General features: G+C 38.0%; 1 protein-coding gene across 2 annotated transcripts in view; it reads right to left on the bottom strand.

Moving 5' to 3' along the window:
* UNC5C (unc-5 netrin receptor C) overlaps window positions 1–20782 on the bottom strand; it is a 372291-nt gene that overhangs the window by 158972 nt on the left and 192537 nt on the right. For both annotated transcript variants that reach the window (XM_070392470.1, XM_070392479.1), the window contains exon 2: window positions 2404–2625. In XM_070392470.1, the coding sequence (XP_070248571.1) occupies window positions 2404–2625 (222 nt within the window). The remainder of the gene's footprint in view (window positions 1–2403; window positions 2626–20782) is intronic.

The following is a 20782-nucleotide window of genomic DNA, read 5'->3' as shown; positions in this document are numbered from 1 at the left end:
TGTGTGTTTTTTCAGAGAGAGGGTCTGTACCTTGGTTTTCTTTGGATGTTCAAATTAATAATCTGTAATAATAAAAGGGTAATATGCTAATTAGACCAGACGTCTTCTGGACGTCAATCCGGACGTCCTTCCTGATGAAGCTGGGGCCAGAGGGAAGTCAACCCGGGTTCCAGGTGCCTGTGGGCAGCCGGAGAAGGGAAGCCCGGGTCCCGGGTGCCGGAGGGAAGCTAGTGCTGGCAGCTGGGGGAAGAAAGGCCTACTCTTGCACATATCTTCTTGCATCGGGCCTTTAGTGCTTTATTATAAGACTTCTCCATGTTGTCTTCATTAAAAAGGCTCTTTCCACCAATGAAACCAACCAACAAACCAATCAACCAATTGAATTTGTCTCCTAGTGATGATGGTGGTGATAATGATGACATTAAAGCCCTAAAATCTATAATTTATTTTATTTTAAATATATTTTTTATTGATTTCAGAAAGGAAGGGAGAGGGAGGGAGAGATAGAAACATCAGTGATGAAAGAGAATCATTGATTGGCTGCCTCCTGAACTCCCTACACTGGGTTTTGAGCCAGCAACCCGGGCATGTGTCCTGACCAGGAATTAAACTGTGACCTCCTTTTTTACTTTTCCACCTGCCTACCTTGTGGTTTGAAAAATCATCTTTATTGCATTGTAAAATGCCTTAGAAGTTTGAGTATTCTCTGGTCAGACATTCTCAATGTCAGAGCAGTTTTGTTTTTATTTCTAATATTCCTATGTAGGCATTTTCATTACTTTGGTAAAGAGAAGCCTAAATACGTTTGTGACTCTCATTTTAACTTTTATGATTTCCTTCTTTTCTTCTTACCATTAAAACTTCTGTGCTTGAAATCTTTACAAATAAATGAGCTAAAACAAATAAAACTCAATTCACTTGAGATTTTGAAGACATCTGGTGAAGTTATTTTCTGAGTAATTAGACCAAGAGGTGGGACAATTCCCTAAAGTCAGCTACCCTGCAGTTGGCTACCCAGTCATTTCTGCAGTCATCAGCTTGCATGCAGTGAGCATATTGATTCACAAACTGACAAACAATTGGGTAGAGCTGCCACCTGATTTTTCTCAGACCATTTGTGTTATAGAAATATATGCCTCACGTGTGTTTTAGAAAGATGCCTCTTCTCAGCCGGTTCACAGTATGGTCTGTTTCTTTATTTCCCATCATCTCAATATGCTCTTTATGTTTTAAGAGACATTAACAGCAGACCCCCCTCAAGTGCTGGCCTTTGCTTGCCCTTGGTTAATCCCACAGTTGGATACAAATATGATCAATTAATATTTTCAAAACATGTATCCATATTTAAGAATGAAAATGAAGATATTTCAATGCTTCCACTTTTGTCATATATGGCACTATTTAGCTTGGGAATATGGATTAGCGAAGTCTTAATATTTAAAATATATGTCTTCATCTTATAAAGTCATAGATCTGGAAGTGATCTGAAAGTTCACATTGTTATTCTCCCTGCTGGAGAGCAAAAACACTTAACCCACTGCGGAAAGACATATATCTTTCCAATTTAAAATAACTCTAGGAGATTCCACCACTCTCTTAAGTTACCCACTGTGGAGTAAATAATTGCTATCAAGAAAGTTTCCTTTATAGCCAAGCTAAATTTCACAGGTTATTAAAATCAACTTTGTCCTCTCTACGCTTTTATTATTACTGTTAAGAATATTTACAGCGCAATGCAATCAGGAGTTTGAACCATGCCAGGAGCAAAGATACTCTGATCAAGATGCATCTTGACAGATGGTGACTGCACTCACCATTTCTCCTCTGCATGGACCCTGCACCACCACTATTCCCAGTCACCCTCAGTTTACGTTTAGCTGAGCTAAGTAATTAGGGTTCATTTTTTAGATGTAAGTTAAGAATACAGGATACTTTGAATCTGTAACATTTTAGATTGTTTGAAAACGTATAAGGAGAAATTATCCATGTGAATTAACATTGGAGAGTCATGTAGACAAGTCCAGTTTATCCTGAGTTGAATATGTTCCCCAATCACAGGCTATTTAGGCCTGACACCAGTTTTGACACAGAAGTGACATCCAACAGCATCTTTTACGAGGGCATTTACCATTTATTCAGTCTATTAATTCTCATTATTTATCTTAGCATGAACCATGTTTTAGTTCCATGGAATCCAACAGGAATCAAGTCAAGATTTATTTATCACATTTTACTCTGCAGCGCATGAAAGGAGATCACCAAATACTAACCAAACGGATTCAAACTTTTGGCCACAGAATAATAACTCAATTTTCAGCTTAACTAATTGAAAGGACAGTATGACGACATGCTAAAGTAGTAAGTGGATCCTAAGTCACAGTCCAAATGCAATGGAGAACTTACCAGAGGTTTCATCCACTCTCTCGTCTACTATGTGGTCCTTCTGATGAACCCACTCACTATTGCACTTGAAGTAGATCTGGGTGGCGGGGCTGGCTTTACAATACAGGTTCACAGGCTTGTTCTTCACAATATAAGCTTCTTCAGGCTCGATCAGGAAATGTGGCAAAGGTTCAGGTGGGTCAGATGGAAAAGTTTCTGGCAGTTCATGAAAAAAGTCGTCGTCTGGTAAAACAAGAAGAAAGTGGAAAATGTTCAAAACATAGTAAACACCTGCATTTTACTTGCTACTCACTTAAAAATAATGCCTTGTAATCTAGGGAAGCAATGTGAATGACTGCTGTGCACTAGGCGGTACACTAGGTCTATTGACTGGTTGCTCAATAAGGATTTAGATCATTCTCATTTTTGTGCATGGCAGAACTCAGCATCAGGGAGAATAGATATCTTGCCCTGGCACACAGGTAGAAAATAGCGGAAGTGCCATCAGACCCAGGTTTGTCTTCCTCTAAAACTGGGATTTCCAGATAGAGTAACTACACCTCCCACTACACAGTGTTACCCTGGAGAGTTGATAAAAGTAAAAGCAAATTTTGAAAAATTCTTTTAAAATACAAGGTTCACAGGTAAATCTTTGCAAGGAACTGAGAAGGAATATTAGAAACATGAATTAAGTATCAAATCTACCCTTATTTTTAAAAGTGCATGACATAAAATATTCATTCATTCAACCGCAAATATTTATTGAGTTCAGAATTATGCTAAGTACTAGAAATATAGATGGTAACTTCAACTCAGACAACAGGAGAGCCACAATGGAGCCTAGAATCTAGCAATTCTGTTTGATCTTATTTTGAAACTATGCCTCAAATGTCAGATGTGTTATATGAGTAGTCAAACCTATTTTCATTATATTACTAAATATTATTATGAATAACAATAGTCTCATTTTTACATCACTGAAAATGTTTAAGTATATTGCTGTTGCCTGCTGTTTCAACACTGATGAATAAACAAAACCTAAAAACCCTTGAGATATTTGCACACTTTAAGGTATATTTTCTTTTAATTTGGGTTATGCATAATTCCAAATTTAAAAAAATAATAAAAGTGCCTTCAAAAAAATCCTTACATTTCATGAAAGTGAAATAAAAAAATAGTCTTCCAGCCCGGCCAGTGTGGCTCAGTGGATTGAGTGTCACCCCTTGCACCAAGAGGTCATTGGTTTGATCCTCGATCAGAGCACATGCCTGGGTTTGGGGCTTGTTCCCCAATAGGGGACTGCAGGAGGCAGCAACTGATGTTTCCTATCGATGTTTCTCTCTCTCTCTCCCTCCCTTACTCTCTCTCTAAAATCAATAAAAATGTATTTTTTTAAGAAAAGTCCTCCCATACACTATAAATAAGTTAAGCCCCATAATTCTCTTCCTATGAGGGGCAGAGGAGACTACAATTATTATTAATTCTCTATGTTGATTAAGCACCCCAGGCTAATATGTAAGTTTAAAACTCTGAGTTCACAATTAAAAGTTTTTACAAGTTCTATAAAGTGTATATATATATATACACACAGTGGGGCCTTGACTTACGAGTTTAATTCGTTCCGAGACCGAGCTCGTTAAGGAGCTCCTTAACTCAAATTACTCTATCAACGCAATGCAAAAAATCGGCCGAGAGACAGCTGGTATCTCAAAAAACTTGTTAGTTGGGACACTCGTAAGTCAAGGTCCCGCTGTATTCAGTAGCAAATAGAGGGTATGGTATTGGTAGTTAAAGACTGATTGCTCAGATGTTACCTTGCAACTCATTTCATCGGTCACTCAGTTGCTGACCTGTTTTGGCAGACAGCCATGGACTATGTGGATGTTTGTCCACTAAGGACCCTGGCCAGGGACTTTTCATGTAGGTCATGGGATAGCTGTCCATCAGAAATGCATCCGGTCTTTGCCTATTTGTTTTGCAGTAAAAATTGGCTTTACTTGCATCACAGACAAAACTAGCTTTCAAAGCTGCTCTACCATTTTAAATTCCCGACACTGGATATAAATGACGTTTCCTGTGGCTAGCTTCCTTTCTCACTTTGTTTTTTTAATTTGCTTTCTTTAGGCAGAGCATCACTTCTGGTTTTTCTATTGTTAAACAGCAGGATCCAAACTGTCAGGGTGCCACAGGATAACTCTGCCTCTGTCAATTTCAGCTCCTTTAGTCAATATGCAAGAACACTCAAAACTGCTTAAATAAACAATAGCTCAGAAAGGCAAAGGAATGGGGAATTGAGGTATTAGATCCATCAGCACGGAGCTGATGTCTTGAAGGCATTGTTCAATTTTTCCTTTTGAAGCACTGCCTGTTATATGTAATGACAGACTGCAGATAATCAATAAAGCTTCATAAAATATCAGACTCGAATGCTGTAAAATGTTAGCTATTGTTTTTAATTATTGTTCATGAAGGCAGAGGGTCAATTAGATTTATTTTTACTCTTGGTGTATATTCATACACACAAGAACTTGCATATGTCTTTCATAACAATATATGTATTTAGGTACGCAAAATATAAAAAGCCGTCCAAGTCATTGATTTAGAAGGTGAGACTTGTTCCTTTAGAAGGAATGATGATTACAAGACATCTGAAGGCTATATATTTCCTTACCTTATTCAATAATGTAACAAAAGTACTTATACATTTACATTCTACAGAAAGACAGAGAGGCACTAAACATTGATTACCCTGCCTTGCCAAAGCATGTATTTCTTTTTTTCTGATTATTTATTGTAAACCATTGTGAGGCCTAAGGGAAGCTGAGGAAGTCACACATATCTTCAAGTCAGAAGGAACACTGTTAAGTTCAGGGGGAAAAAAGTAATTATTCAATAACGTACTTTAAAAAAATATGTGAACAAACTAACTTTGTATTTCCTTAATTTGGGGTTTTAAGACAAGAGGATTACTACAAATAAAGAAAAATAATTCTATGTCTTGGTTCAAGGCTTTATAAAGTGTTGAGTTTTCAATATGCTTAATAACGTTTAAGGTGCAAGTTATAATAGGAATTCTTTCTATCATTTGAAATGTATTCACCATGTGGTAAATTCAGTGTTTCTTTCTTTTGCATATCATTCTAGCTCTGTAGGAATCTCATGTCTTAAATTTGATCTAGAAAGATACCTTAACTAACCACAGCATATTAGCTTATTAATATTTCTCATAATATGCATACAGCATATTTAAGTCTATGCTCTAGATGAATTCACATCAGGCAATATGGCACATCATTTCTAGTACTCAATTCAGGTGTTGGGAATGACATTTATGAAGATAATTTTCAAGATTCTGTGTCAGTGAGGTATGTATAGTGGGAGAGATATAACAGCATGCAAATGGGTGGTGAGGAATCCCTCATTCTCCATTCACCACTGTTAGCCTGGGTACCAGGCCCCACCATGGAAATCGGCCCAGATAACTGTTCCCTGGCCATCAGGGTAAGCCTGCTAAGAGAACGCTTTCCTTGCTCTAGACCAGTGATTCCCAAAGTGGGCACTAACCTTCCCCCCCCCCCACCTGTGGGCGCTGCAGCAATCCAGGGGGGGCAGTGATGGCCACAGGTGCATTTGGGGGCGATGAGTAACTGCTATTAAAATTTAAAAAAATTAATTTCCAGGGGCTGAGTAATATTTTTTCTGGAAAGGGGGCGGTAGGCCAAATAAGTTTGGGAATCACTGCTCTAGACAAAAATGGAGTCAGCATTAAATTTAAAATAAAATGGTATTTCAGAAATTGTCTTTTTATGAAATGGATTTTTTTTTGTCTAGAATAAGTTTTAAAAATCAAACAAGCAACCCAATTCTCTTCAATCAAACAGATAAAGGAAAACTGCTGAGTATTTAAAGAACCAGCATGGCTACATCTATATGTCTTTAACAAGGAAAAAATGGTCCTAACTAAACAACCATGTGTATTTAGCAGGAAAAAAAGGACCATGTACACATTCTTCTTCAGGAACATTTAGTTCCTCTGCACTATGCATTTGCCTCCCACATATGTGGAAGAATCTACTTTTCAGTTTTTGCAGCTAGTTTTATGCAACTATTCCCAATTTTTAAAAGCCAGGACTATATAGAAGTAAGTGCTTAACACTAGAATAAATGTTCTTTGAAGGCGGGGACTATGTTGTTTTCATGTTTACTTTCCATAAGTCTGGCAGAGTGCCAGGCACAGTACAGGAGGTCAATAAAAACCTTATAGAAGCATAAATATTATGACAACTTTGATCATTCCTAAAACAACCTAGTTATTTAGAGCTTAGAATGCCTCAAATTCAGTTATAAATATAGTGTTATAACAATAACATCTACAAACTAACTGGCTAGAAAATTTGTGTAGCCCACTGCAGAGTGAAAATACAGGAATCCTTGTTAAAATGTATGAAGAATTCAGAGATAGTGACGGCAGAGCGTTAAACCAAGCCCAGGTCTTGGGTGGCAGGACGGGCCCCACAGCCAGGAAGCTAGCTCTGTCTACAGTGTCAGTTACTGAGCGTTCGATTCCATGGCATGTCTGAGGAATGACACTGCATCTCTATCAGTGAAGATTCACTTTGGAATGCATTTGGTGTTCCCCAGCTTCTTATGGTGATTAGATGTTTTCTGGAAAAGACATGGCTTTTCAAACTATGAAACCGAGACTCCAATCAATTCTCTAAGCACAGGTGCCTGCAATGGTGTGCAAGTGAAAGTGTGCGGTTTTATCTGTTCATGTTTTCCTTTTGGATGTACCCCAGTGCCCACCTTGAGCCTGATCCAAAACAAGGAAATCTCTGCCCCTCTGAGAGAAACTCTGTCCAGTCCCTAGGGGACTGTAATACAAGGGGTGATGAGGTTGGAGATTCTTCTTTGAGCTGGTAGACTGTTTACTGAGATCGGTTCCTAGCATGCACTTCATTTCACTATACAAGTAAGCCAACTTTCTGATATTATTAAGGTCATGCTGAAAACCTGGATGCTATGAAATAATGATTTAATTTTTCAGTAGGGAGAACTGAGTGCTTCCTCTTACCACTTTATTTCTTAATCAAAATATCTGAAGAGGCTCCTGAAGTCTTCGGGTGATAGTAGAAACTCAATGTGTAAACAACCACCTCAGACTGGAAACCCATTTCTGGTAACACGCCACAGCTATTCCAAATGTTTATGTTGTGTAAAGGCACACCCAGATGCTGACATTGACTACATTATGCTATCTGGGCAACATGATTGATTAATTACATTGCTAAATACATTTTCTACATGAAGTTCATTCAAGTTAACAAAATAAAATTTTCTGAGTTGGCTTTGTGTTGTACATTGAATTCAGTATTAACTTTGAGCTATCATTGCCTTTTTTATTCCAATTTAACATAACTATTCATTTTGCCCTCCTCTAATACTTGACTTAATTTCCTACTTTCTACTATTACTCAATAATGCTATTGACATTCTAATCTAGAAATCAGGTAAATCTCAGTATTTCCTTTCTCTGTTATCTCACACAGCCTTTTGTTTTGTCATTTATATACAAGAAAAGAAAGCTTTGCACCATGTATTATTTTTATAGACTTTCATTCCACCTAATTCTCGACAGGAAAATATTATGCTAGGCACATCAATCTAGGAAGTTTTTGGTTGCTGGTTTTATTGCTATATATCAAGCTTTAATTTTCATCAACTTAATACATAAGTTTCTGTATTTCAGAATCATAAGACTTAAACTATTATTGCTTATATCATAAAATATAGGACTATTATCTCTTTGTCAGAGACCTGAAGCATATTCTGCTGAAATGGAATTCACTTCCAAATGATTCAAGAGCAATTTAAAATGAATGACTGCAAAGCTAATTTTATCTGCATTTGGCTGCCCATCCATCAGAGAGATAATTCATGATATATTACAACAAAAGGCAGCTGGAATTAACTATTTGAATGAGACTCCAGCTTATTTTTTTAATATTTTGATTAAAATATCCTTTGAAAGACAAAGACTATGGTCTATATTTCAAGCAACATATTAATGGATTCATCATTTAAATTTAAGTAGCTGAATATATAATGCCGGAAATGTATTGTGCAATTTGGAGCTACTGAATAATTTCCAACTCCACAAGAAAAAAAAAACAAAACTTTTCTGCTTTTAAAGACACACTTTCTACCTAAACTATGTCCATACATTACTCACAGTGACGTGAAGTCAACATGCTATCTGACATGCACTTACCTGTGAAACAGAGGCACCTCCTTCTGTCTCGGCTTCTCCTTCTGCTCTAGTTTAAGCCTTTATGATCTCTGACTTTTACTAATATAAAATTTTTCTATATGTTTTCCTGCCTACCCTCTCTACTTCTGCCATGTGTATATATCATGCTCTTAGGAAAGTTTTTCAAAAGCTTATTTACTCTCTCCTTCAAGTAATTTAATAAATACAATATAAAGCAAGATGGCAAGATTTTTTTTTCTTTCAAATTAGCTCAAAAATATTGGAAGATTGATGAGGGGTTAAGGCAATGTGAACTTGTATATACTGGCTGTGGTGTAAATTGATTTATAGTAGATATAATTTGACAATATAAATAAAAATTAAATCTCTGCATATCTCCAAATAGATTATCCTCCTTCTTGGAATCCATGTAACAGACACTATGACACACACACACACACACGCACATACAAAGATGTTCAGTGCAGCATTGTTTATTTAAAAAACAAGTGTAATATAACAACAAAAGGGAGTTGGAATTAACTATTTGAATGAAACTGAGGACAACTAAAAATCACTTGAGGGATGGTTAGATAATTATTTGTAATATGTCCTCCCTAGAGAATACTGTTTCAACAGTAAAAATAAGGAAGCAGATTTTTTATGTATAAAATCAGAAGGACAACCATTATTTACTAAGCAAGTAAAGCAAGTTCTTAGCCAATATGTATTAAAATGATGCCACTCTTTGTAAAGCAAGGAAGGAAGATGAAGGAAGGAAGAAAAGGGAGAAGAGAAGAAAGAAGGAAAGAAGCATGTTAGTGTGTGTGTGTGTGTGTGTGTATGTGTAAATGGCTGCTTCAGTAAGTCACAAGAAGTGTGAGGTAAAGCCTACAAGCTGCACACACAGACATATTAACAGGAATTACTTCTGGGAAGAAGACTTGAAGACCTTAAGGGGAAGTTTTACTTTCTGTTTGAACTAGGTCTTACAAATGCCACATCATTTCCCCCCACAAATACTACATTATTGATGATTTCAATATATTTAATGTGTGTTTTTTTAAGTTTTTATTCAAATTAAGGAAATTAAATAATCCCATGTGCAACTATTGCTTCAGTCTAGAATAACCTCCTCAGGGTTCTTCACTAACTTAGACCTACGCAAATCAATTATATTGACACCATAAAGCCTTACATGATGTCTCCATTAAAACATGTTACTTGTATAGCATTTATTTCATTCTACCTAGTTTACTTCATTTCCTCTTATTTTTCATTGCCTAAAGTTCCTATCACTGTGACCTCTGACTTTGAACTAAAATAGTTTACTATCTTTCTTACATTTTGTTCAAAAACAAATATTTGTTGATTTGCCTTTTATATGCTAGAACTGTCACCACTGTGGTAGTTGAAGCTGCATTTTATCTCTCAATGAAGTACATTTACTTATAAAAAATGAAATAAAAGATATTACATTTATGATCACCTAAATTAATAATACAAATTGGTCAATGAGTCTAGTGATGTAAAGAAGATGTTCATAACTTATCAGTACTTGACATTCACTTTAGAGTGCTTTAATTTTAGGATATTTGAAAGGTTTGCCAAGATGTGTAGAGACTTGCATAGTGAGTTAAGGAAAAGTTCTATTTTCTTACTCTCTATTAATAGTTAGGGCTACAAAGTCTATACTCTTACTAGAGGCCTGATGCATGAAGATTTGTGCAAGAATAGGCCTTCCTTCCCCTGGCTGCTGGCACCACCTTCACTCTGACCAGAGCCGCCTTTTTGCCTTCGCTCTAGCCCAGAGCCGCCTTTCTGCCTTTGCTCTGGCCTGGAACTGCCTTTCTGCCTTCCCACACTTCCCAGAGGCCTGGAGCAGCTGGGATGGTGTGGAACGCCTACATCCTGCCCTGCCCGGCCTCCGCTTGGTGTCTGCAGGTGTGCGTGCTGCCCACAGGCCCACCATCTTTGTTGGGTTAATTTGCATACTCACTCCTGATTGGCTATGGGTATCACAAAGGGATGGTCAATTTACATATCTGTCTATTGTTAGTATAGATTATGAACTTCAGGAATCTTAAGAACAAGTTCAGAACAAGTTCAAAAACAAGTTCAGAAGAAAATTATAAAAATTGATCAATTCTCACCCTGACCGGTTTGGCTCAGTGGATAGAGTGTCGGCCTGCGGACTGAAGGGTCCCAGGTTCGATTCCCATCAAGGGCATGTACCTTGGTTGCAGGCGCATCCCCAGTGGGGGATGTGCAGGAGGCAGCTGACCGGAGTTTCTCTCTCATCGATGTTTCTATCTCTCTATCCATCTCCCTTCCTCTCTGTAAAAAAATCAATAAAATATTTTTTAAAAATTGAGCAATTCTCAATAGATAAATAAAACAACATAAACTTAGGGGTAACCCTTACTAGTTAACTAAAATAATGATTTATGGTTTAAGAGAATCAAAGATTTGCAAATTCAATGTTATAATATATTCACAGGACACATGGTGATCTCTTTATAGGAGACTCTCTGTGATGGTCAGTTTCATGTGCCAACTTGGCCAGGAACACATTTCCTGGTTATTCAATCAAACACCAATGTAGGTGTTGCTGTGGAGGTATTTTGTGGATGTGATTAAGTCCATAATTGGTATGCTAAGCACAATAAGCCAGTCAGAGGAAGACAAGTATTACATGATCTCACTCATATGTGGAATCCAATGAACAAAATAAATTGATGAATAAAATAGATGCAGAGACATTAAAGCATGGAACAGACTGTGGAATCTCAGAGGGAAGGCAGGGATGGGTGAGCGGGAGGAGAGAGATTGAAGGATTTACATGCATAACCCATGTTTGGGGAACAGCTGTGGGGTGGAGGGGATCAATGGGGAAAATGAGACATCTGTAATACTTTCAACAATAAAGATAAATTTAAAAAACAACACCCTGAAAAAAAAAGACATTATCCTAGAAAGACAGTCTGGGTGTGTTTCATTCCAGAAGTTGAAAGGCCAGATCAGTGTTTGATTGAATAACCAGCAACAGCAGCCTAGCCAAACTGACACATAAAAGTGTCATCATCCTTCTCACAACTTCATTGCCATCCTGTTTCTTAACTTTTGCTCATGCTTCAGATATCAAATATCCCTTCCCCTGAATGCTTCCCCCCTCAAAATGCTGGACATTAGCCCCTGCTGTCATCTTCCATTACTCTCTACTCTTCTTCTTGTTTGTATTTCTCCCCCACTGCAAGGCAAGTTCAGAACATTAAAAACAATGTTTATCTTATTCATTTCTGCATAACTGATATGTAGTCCAGTGTCTGGCATGGATTTCAAGTTTCTTTTCCTTTCCATTTGAATTGCTATTCCTAAAGAAGAGCTATACGTTAGGATATAGGGACTACTCTATCAATAGAAATCATGAGAATAAATCTTTGGCCCTGGCTGGTGTGGCTCAGTTTGTTGAGCAGCCTTCAGTACACCAGAAGATCTCGGGTTTGATTCCCAGTCAGGGCACATATCCAGGTTGCAGGTTCGTCTCCCAGCATCTATCTATATTTCTCTCTCACATCGATCTTTCTCTCTCTCTCTCCTTCTCCCTTCCTCTCTCTCTAAGATAAAAAAAGAGAAATCTTTGCACAAAATATAACAGAAACATGCATTTTATAAAGGTGGTCCTTTAGTACTTATAAGTACAGAACCAGTTCCCACATTTAAAAAAAATCAATTTACAACTATCTTCTACACAAGTATTAATACCATATATCATAAGGCGTACACAGCCTTGGATTAAGAATATTCCCTCAGTAAATAATGAGTTTAATTTAAAACATTGTGTGAGTGGGAAATAACATGATGCATCTGATTACAGTGCCTCTTCAACTTCTTGGCCTCATTTGACACTTGACTTCAATGCTCCACTCCCTCCTTTTTGAAACTTTCTCCTCTCTCTGGGACTGTGCATTAGCACTAGATGGCTTCCTGCCCCACCTCTTTGACCTTTCTCTTTCTTCTTCGCTGCTATACAGTCCAACACTTACTAAGGTTCATTACTTTAGTCTCTCCCTTGGGCATCTCATCCACACCACTAACTTCAATTATCAGATCATGTCACATGCACAACCTTCCACTCCTCCCACCGCTACTTCTTAAAACCATCAATGTCTTTGCATTGACCAAGAATGAAATCAGACTCTTTACCAAGGCCAACAAGGACCCTCCTGATCTGATTGGCGCTGGCTTCTCTCTCTGTCTCATTTTCTACCCTCCTGACCTTTGTTCTTGGCTGATATTTATATCTTTGAACACACCAACCTCAGGGCATTTGCACTTGCTCTTCGCCCCTCTAGAAAAGATCTTCCCTCTCCTTTTGCCATTTAGGTTTTAGTTCAAGATGTCTCCTTGACAAAGTAAGATTCTTGACCACCCAATCTCAAACTCTTGGTGTTTCTCTCCAAGAACACATCATTCTATTTGATTTTGCATCACCTACCACCATCTCAAACTAGCTTGTTCACTAAGTTAGTTGCTTATTATTCTTTTTGCTCCCACAAAACAATCAGTTTCATGGGATGGGAAATTTTATCTATTTTTTCAACACTATCCTCAGCATCAACATCAGATGAACATATCTTCACTCTGAAGCCAGCTTATCCTTTTTGTTCAGCTCCTTTTTTTCTGACTATATAATATCATTCTCATAGTGAAAAGCTTGAATTCCGGTCTCCCGACCTGATTGAATCCATCTACTTGTACAGCATTACATTGTCTCCCTCAACCTCAATCCTTATTCTCCTTTTCATCATGAGAACTCAATTTGAAGCCCTTACCATTTTCATTTGGATTATTATAAGGGCTTTCTTGTTGATTTGCCTTGATCCTGACTTTCCTCTCTTAATTCCATCTCTACCACTTTACTATATGACCACTTGTAAATAGAAAGTGATATCATAACAGCTTCTGCTGGAAACCTTCAGGACTCAACAAAACATGGCTCAAAATTGATTTTATTTTTAGCTTATTTACCACCTCTTCACCAAATCCAAATTTGGTCATCCTATAGTCCATAAACAGTTTTGAAAATTTCCCCCACTTATGTATATTTGCTCTGCACATGTAATGCCTTATACCTTATTGAACTTTAGATTTTGAATTAGTAACTTCTTAAGAGTGCCCATTCTTTCTTTTGGGTATATAGTTTTGTCTCACCTTAGTTTTCTCTCTTTTTAAATTTTAGACATAATTTATAAATAAAATTTCCAAATTTGTTTTTCATTAATAATCTCCATATACAAACTGCAGTTACTATATCACTTCCCACCATCCCATTCCCCAAACCTACCTACTGTCGACACTACTGTGCATTGTTCTGGATCTTTCTCTATACAGTTACTTATGCAGGTGTGTGTGTATAAATGTGTGTGGGTACATATATAGCACTAAAAATACAAATGCTTTGTGTTGACTATTGCTTTTTTGGTTTGTTTGTTTGTTTGTTTTACTTCTCACATGAGGATATTTTTTTTCTATTGTTTTTCAGAGAGAGTGGAAGGTGGGGGTGGAGAAAGAGAGAGAATGAGAGAGAGACAGAGACAGAGACAGTGAGAGATTGATGTGAGAGAGACACATCCACTGGCTGCCTCCTGAACACAACCCATCTGTGGGCAGGGAGCAAACCTGCAACACAGGTACATGCCCTTTACTGGGAATTGAAGCTGAGATCATTTGCTCTAACCATTTAGCAACACCAGCCAGGGCTTGACTACTGCTTTTTATAGTAAATTCTCTGCTTTACTTGATCCATCATTTGTCAAAGTTGGTGCTATGATTACTCTGTGCCAACCACTATCCTGCAACGTTTAATATAAGCTAACATCCAATGTTCAAAAACAAAGCCACTGTAACTTTATGGTTTGGTAATGTTGCATGACACCAAAATTTCTGCAGATGTTTTCTAACAAAGACAGCATCAGAACCATTATTAAAAATCATGTTATCTTTAGCTGCTGGATCCCTGTGCATAGTTTCCATGTGGCATGTGATAAAATTCATATTTCGTGATTTTGCTGGGAAAGGATTAAAGGATTAATTCTTCCTGTTGAGTGAAGGTACTGATTATGAACCAATATTTCCATTTTTTATCCTTTTTGATGGAGCAAATTTCATTCTTCCAAAATTTACTGTTTTGAAGGATAACTACCCAGTATCCTGAAGAAGATGGGAAGGGAATGCATCATCTCTATGTACCACCGCAAGGTACAGGGGTGGCTAATGTGTCACATTTTCAGTTCCCTGCCACTGGGAATCACAGCAGTTGACAGTGGGTCACAAAATCATTAAACCTGAAGGCAGCACCTCCTTCTCCATGTGAGACTTCACTTCTCCTTGACACTTTACTCCTGAAATCCCCTTAGGCTCCTGGCCTTTTCTCCTGCTTGTAACCCCCACAACTAATTAAAATTGGACAAATCTTGGCCGAAAACAGTTTTCTTTCAAAGTGATTCATTCAAAGTCCCCTCCACCCCCCGAGGCATTTTTTGTCACTTCAGCTTAACCTGCCATTTTTACATGACTTTGAAAGCGATGAAGTATTTTTATAAGATAAAAAAATCTTTCCAGACCTAAGTCTACCTTAATGTCTCAGATAAAGACTAGATTTTGAAATATGACAAATGCTTCAGCATTTCTAGAAGTTTACGAGTAAACAAAAAGTTCCAAAGACTCTCGTCTCACTAAAGACAGCTAAACTTTTAAAAATGTATTATTATATTTAGAACTATAATTAAATTCTGCAACAACAACAAAAAGAGAATTAAGTGTAGCTGAACTGATTCCTAATAAGTTCCTTTTGGGAATTATATTGAACTTCAGAATTGAGCAGCAATTGTAATATTGTTGTAAATTTAGAAAAAGACAAAAATGAAGATCAAAGGAAATAAGTCTGGGATGTGGCACCACTTAGTTTTTTTATTTGTTTGTTTTTTACTGAGATAAAATTAAAATTTGCCAAATTGCTAGTACCATGTTTTACAAATAAACAGAAAATATTCCTTTTATTTGGCTTGAAAATGTAAAGATGGGCAGTGTAGCTTTTGTTGTTGATAAGAGGGCTGAGCTCTAGGGCTGAAGAATGAATGAGATTTACTGATAGCCTCTGTCTACCTTCTCCTGGTTAAAGCCAGAGAAGTGTTTTCTCAGTTTAGCAATTGCTACCTGTATAGTTTCTAAGAAGAGGTAAGGGAAGATTTCTATATAAAACTGTTTTTCTACATTGTTTAATAATATTATATTGGCATCTCATTTTTCAGCTACCATGTGGAATGCAACTTTTTTTTAATAGAAAGTGTTTTGTTTTGTTTTCTGTTTTGTTTTTATTGATTTAAGAGAGGAAGGGAGAGAGTGATAGAAACACCAATGATGAGAGAGAATCACTGATCGTCTGCCTCCTGCACACCCCCTTCCAGGGATCCATGCCCTTGACTGGAATCCAACCTAAGACCCTTCATTCCCTGGGCCAACGCTCTAACCACTGAGAAAACAGGCTATGGCAGTATGTGACTTTTTTTTATAATAAGCTCCCTATGTTTTTCATAGATGAAAGCACGAGTTTTGATAGTTTGAGTGTGAAAGAAATTCAGGTCCTTCTGGCTTTGTGATTCTGAGAACTCTATGGGTGATGCTGCCTCCACAGCATGAAAACTTGTTTGTGAAGACAATTTTCTTACAGTGCTATTGTTAGAAATGGCATTTACACAATGACAAAAAAATAACAAATACTTATAAAGCACTTACAAAATGCCAGGTATCCCACTAAGTACTTTATAATTTATTCCCTCATTCAATTCTCACATTATCTCACTGTAAAGACAAAACAAAACAAAACAGAAGAACAGAGAGGCCAGTTAACTGGCTCAAGGTCCACACAGCTAATAAGAAGCAGAAATTCCTTTTGACTATCACTCAACACACAGACTTAGAGAATCACCTGATGAATAATCAGCTCTGTGGAGTTTCTCAAGGAGGTGCCAACATCTATTTATTAGCTCCAGGTCAAAATGAGTAATATACAGATGCTAATTTTTCAATATATAATTTTGTGCAACCTGTATGTGCTATACTCTTCAGAGATCACAGCGATATGTTCTCATTGCCCTTTTATTTGGTTTACTTTCTAACTTACTAAAGCCTACATGTTTATAATAACTGCTTTAAATTACCTGTAGAAGCTAGTCTCTAAGTTTAGAGAGAGAAAAAAAGACTTAGCAATTCATTGTTCATTATATGGAGAGGAACGATCAAACATGAGTGACACGAATATGTGTAAGCAATCTGAAAACTGTTAACTGCTTCCCAGAATAAGGTATTAGCACTGTTTAAATTATTGTCATATAAGTAATAACAAGCTACGACAATGTGCAAAAAGAATGTAAGGAAAGTATCCTAAGATGTGTAATACAACTTAACTGCAAAGTTTAACAACTTTTAGCTGTTATTTTTGAGCAAAAATCTTTACTTGCATTTGAAGTGCTTCTTTAGAATACCAATAATATAAATCAAATGTTTATGAAGTAGTATAAACTGAGACAGAGAAGGGTGGTTTGAATAAATACAGGGACACTGAGGGTACAGCTCTGGATTTTTTTTTATAGGAGGTGGATTTTTTTTGAACAGTATCAGTTTTCCTTTCAATAAGGTCTCTGTTTTGTCAAGCCGCCAAAAAGCGAAATAGGAGTTGACAATCTTTACAAATATAAAGGCCAATGATTTGTGGCAAGGAAGAATAACAAGGTTTCCTCATGTTAAGGAGGTGTTTTATCAGAAACGCACCCAGGCCTAGAAAATCCAGGTCTTTGAGCACATGTGGTTCTTTTCAGGAATGCCTACCCTTGCTGTCTTCCACTTCAGTAAGCTCGGGAAGCGAAGAGCCATTCTGTGAATACAGCTAGTCCATTGACATCAGCAACATATCATTTTCCAAAGTTTGAGAGAGCAATGGATTGATTTCAGGGTTCACAGCAGGGCAGGGCAAGACATACGGCTCATATGGCTTTCGGAAACAATATAAATTCATAGAGCTATTTCAAGGTTTCATGAAGATGTGATAAACTACTGGATTGGGTTACACGTTTCCTCCTGCAGGGACTATTTTATCCACTCCTCTCAGATAAGTCAGGCTGATTTGTTGTTTTCATGCTCTGCTTTTCTTCAAATCTACTTAAATAAGCAGGTTGATTTCAGGGCCGACTCCCTCACTCCCTCTTTCTCAGTATGGGTTCAACTCAAGTTCTTGTGAAATCATGATCCTTCTCATACCTTCCAGACTGACTGCTACAACAAGTGAATCCAAAAGTAAACAAAACTAAAAGAAAATAAAATGCGGTCACCAAAGGATATGCTGTTCTGTGCCCACGTGGATGCAGAACCAGGCAGTATTCATGGACATACAACCTATGCAGCGTGGGCTGCAAGCAGATCGAATGCCTGTGTCTCTAAGAATACACACAAATCCATCAGGCCAAAGTGCCACTTTACTCTCACCACAACCAGAACCACATCTAAGCCAAAGCACACAAAATCCTTCCAATAGTCAGGAGAGCAGAGACGCAAGGAAGCTATAAGAATTGGGTTGTTTCAGTTGAAATCACTGCCAGTGCTTCAGGGAAAGTTTCCACTTATATGATCTGTGAAGAAAACCCAACTGCCTGTTTTCATAAATTGGAAAATCATGTTGAATCCTACTGAACCATAGACTCAAAAAGTATTCTTATAACTTATCCATTTACCCATTCACTGTTTCTGGTTCTTCAGTATTCTCAGAGTACCATGCTACAAGCCTAAAAAATGCCCTTACTGTTAGTTACTTATAAACATGATACTTCACAGAGATGATTGCATGAGAGATAACCTGCAAAACTCACTGGACTCGATGTCAGAAGACTGATATTATCATGACATACATCCTCTCTGAGCCTTAGTTTCATCACCTTTTAAATGGAAGATAATGTAACAGAAACATGTTTTCTTTTCTTTTTTTTTTTCCATCATCCATTTCCTCTTGTTTTGTGTCAGAAATGTCTTTTATACTCTCAGGCCATGTGTTTCAGTTTCCCATTCAGGTAACTGTAGTCCATCAGAACATTCCAATCCTGTGACCACAATTACTGGTTCAAGGTGAACACATGACCCAAGGTAGTGTCATCAAAATGAAACCTGGGATTTTGTCGTGATGGAAAGAAAATGATTGCTGAAAGGACTGGCTCTTAGTGTGGTGCTGTTATTGGCCAATTGATGTGGGATGGAAAGAGCAAGCTTGAATGAAGCCAACCAAAGAAAGGCAGAGCTGGGAGATGTAAAGAGAACATAGTGAGGTCATCATTTGGGCAATGGGTCTGGTGGCAACTGAACTTAAATGGATCTATTTATGGGATTTATGTTACCTGAACCACTAAATTCATTTTTTTAAAAATTTAATCATGTTTGGTTTGGCCTTTCACTTGCACCTGAAGATTCCTAACTATTATAGCGAGGAGACTGAGCTGACATACCAATCCTATATAATAAAAGCCTACTATGCAAATCAACCAAACAGCAGAATGACAGGTGGAATGACCAGTCACTATGATATGCACTGACCACCAGGGGGAAGACACTCAACACAGGAGCTGCTCCCAGTCCGCAGGCCCAAGGCTTGCCAAGGTGGGTGCCAGTGGGCCCCACTCCCAAGATCGCCCCACTGGTCACCCCACAGATCGGCCCTGATTGTTGGCCAGGTCTAAGGACCCTACCCATGCACAAATATCGTGCATCGGGCCTCTAGTATGAATAATAATTTTGTAGAGTTCTTGTTTAAACTCAAAAGCCAAAATCTTTGGGTTTTCAAAATATATTTGCACTTTTTTCAATTAAATGAAGCATAGGTACTCTACTGGAGCTTGGCAATTTTAAGAAGAAGAAAATATTCTAAGGAAGTTTATAGGCAAGTAGGAGCTCTAACATGTGTTAATAGGAAACTATAAAAAGGTAAAAACTCTGGACTCTATCACAACCAGGGCTTCCATATTACACAACTCTAGGGGGCACCGCTGACACCATAGCTTATGTATATTTCATCCCCTGGTGGCACACAGAGAAACCTTAGCTCAACTACACCTCTGTCAGCTGGCAGGCTGGGCCAGCCAAACACTTGTACTAGCAAGTATTCTCAGTCTCCGTGATTGTTCTTGGCTATTGCATTTTGTAGTGAAGAGATTATGGCCCACTGTCTTTGAGTTTTTAAGGAGATTTCTGGCAGCCAGCTGGCACACAGGTTTACCATGACACAAACCAGATGCCAATCTTGGTGATCTTCCTTGGCTGTGCTATCATTTGTGAGCGCTCAGCTGGCAGAGGCGCCCTTAAATCAAGCACGTGCAAACAAAACATCCCATCTCAGGATTACAGAGGTCTCTGGGCAGTGGGAGATTCATTGAAGACCAGATTAATTATTTGGCAAAACAAGTGGAGCTTTTATGACTCAGAGGTCATTTACAACAACATACTTTCGCACTGTCGCCTCAGCGATAATACTTCATTTTAAGTGGCAAACTCAGACTGTAAGTAAATTAGTATCCGAGTTAATCCACCAGCTGTGTGTTTTGATAGTGATTAATATGCACCATATAAAAGAGGCTTTGCGTCTCTCTTGTTCTCAGTCACAAAAGAGAGAGAGAAAAAAAGGTTCTTTGATATAATGCCCCTTCTGAAGCAGTGCCAAGGTAGTTCATTGTTTAATTACAGAAAAATACTCTGAGACCTTCAGAAAGACGCTGTTTTCTTTTTCGAGTGGAATGACAGCCACAACTCCCCTGGTCACTGTCCTGAGCTCTCCTGATGCCTCCCTCCTGGGGTCAAACTCAGACGAGGCCACCTCCCATTCACAGGCAAGACAGCTTCTCCCGGGTTTGGGCTGATTGCTGTATTTTCCTTACAGGCTGAAGCTCACTCTTCTGTAGGAAGCAGGTGTAACACCGAATTTGAACTAAGGTGGGCGAATTCTTTGGATAGAGTATAGGACTGCCACCTCCACAGGCTTTCATATCCGAATTTGTCGCTAGCTTGGGAGCATGTCCACAGTTATCTATCTCCAGCTGCTGCCCTTACCCCTGA

Source organism: Myotis yumanensis, unplaced genomic scaffold (genome assembly GCF_028538775.1).
Source record: "Myotis yumanensis isolate MYYU_CA2020_CCGP unplaced genomic scaffold, mMyoYum1.0.hap1 SCAF_1, whole genome shotgun sequence".
Classification (NCBI taxonomy): domain Eukaryota; kingdom Metazoa; phylum Chordata; class Mammalia; order Chiroptera; family Vespertilionidae; genus Myotis; species Myotis yumanensis.
The sequence above is the reverse complement of the archived record's forward strand: the minus strand, read 5'-3'. Positions and strand labels throughout refer to the sequence as shown.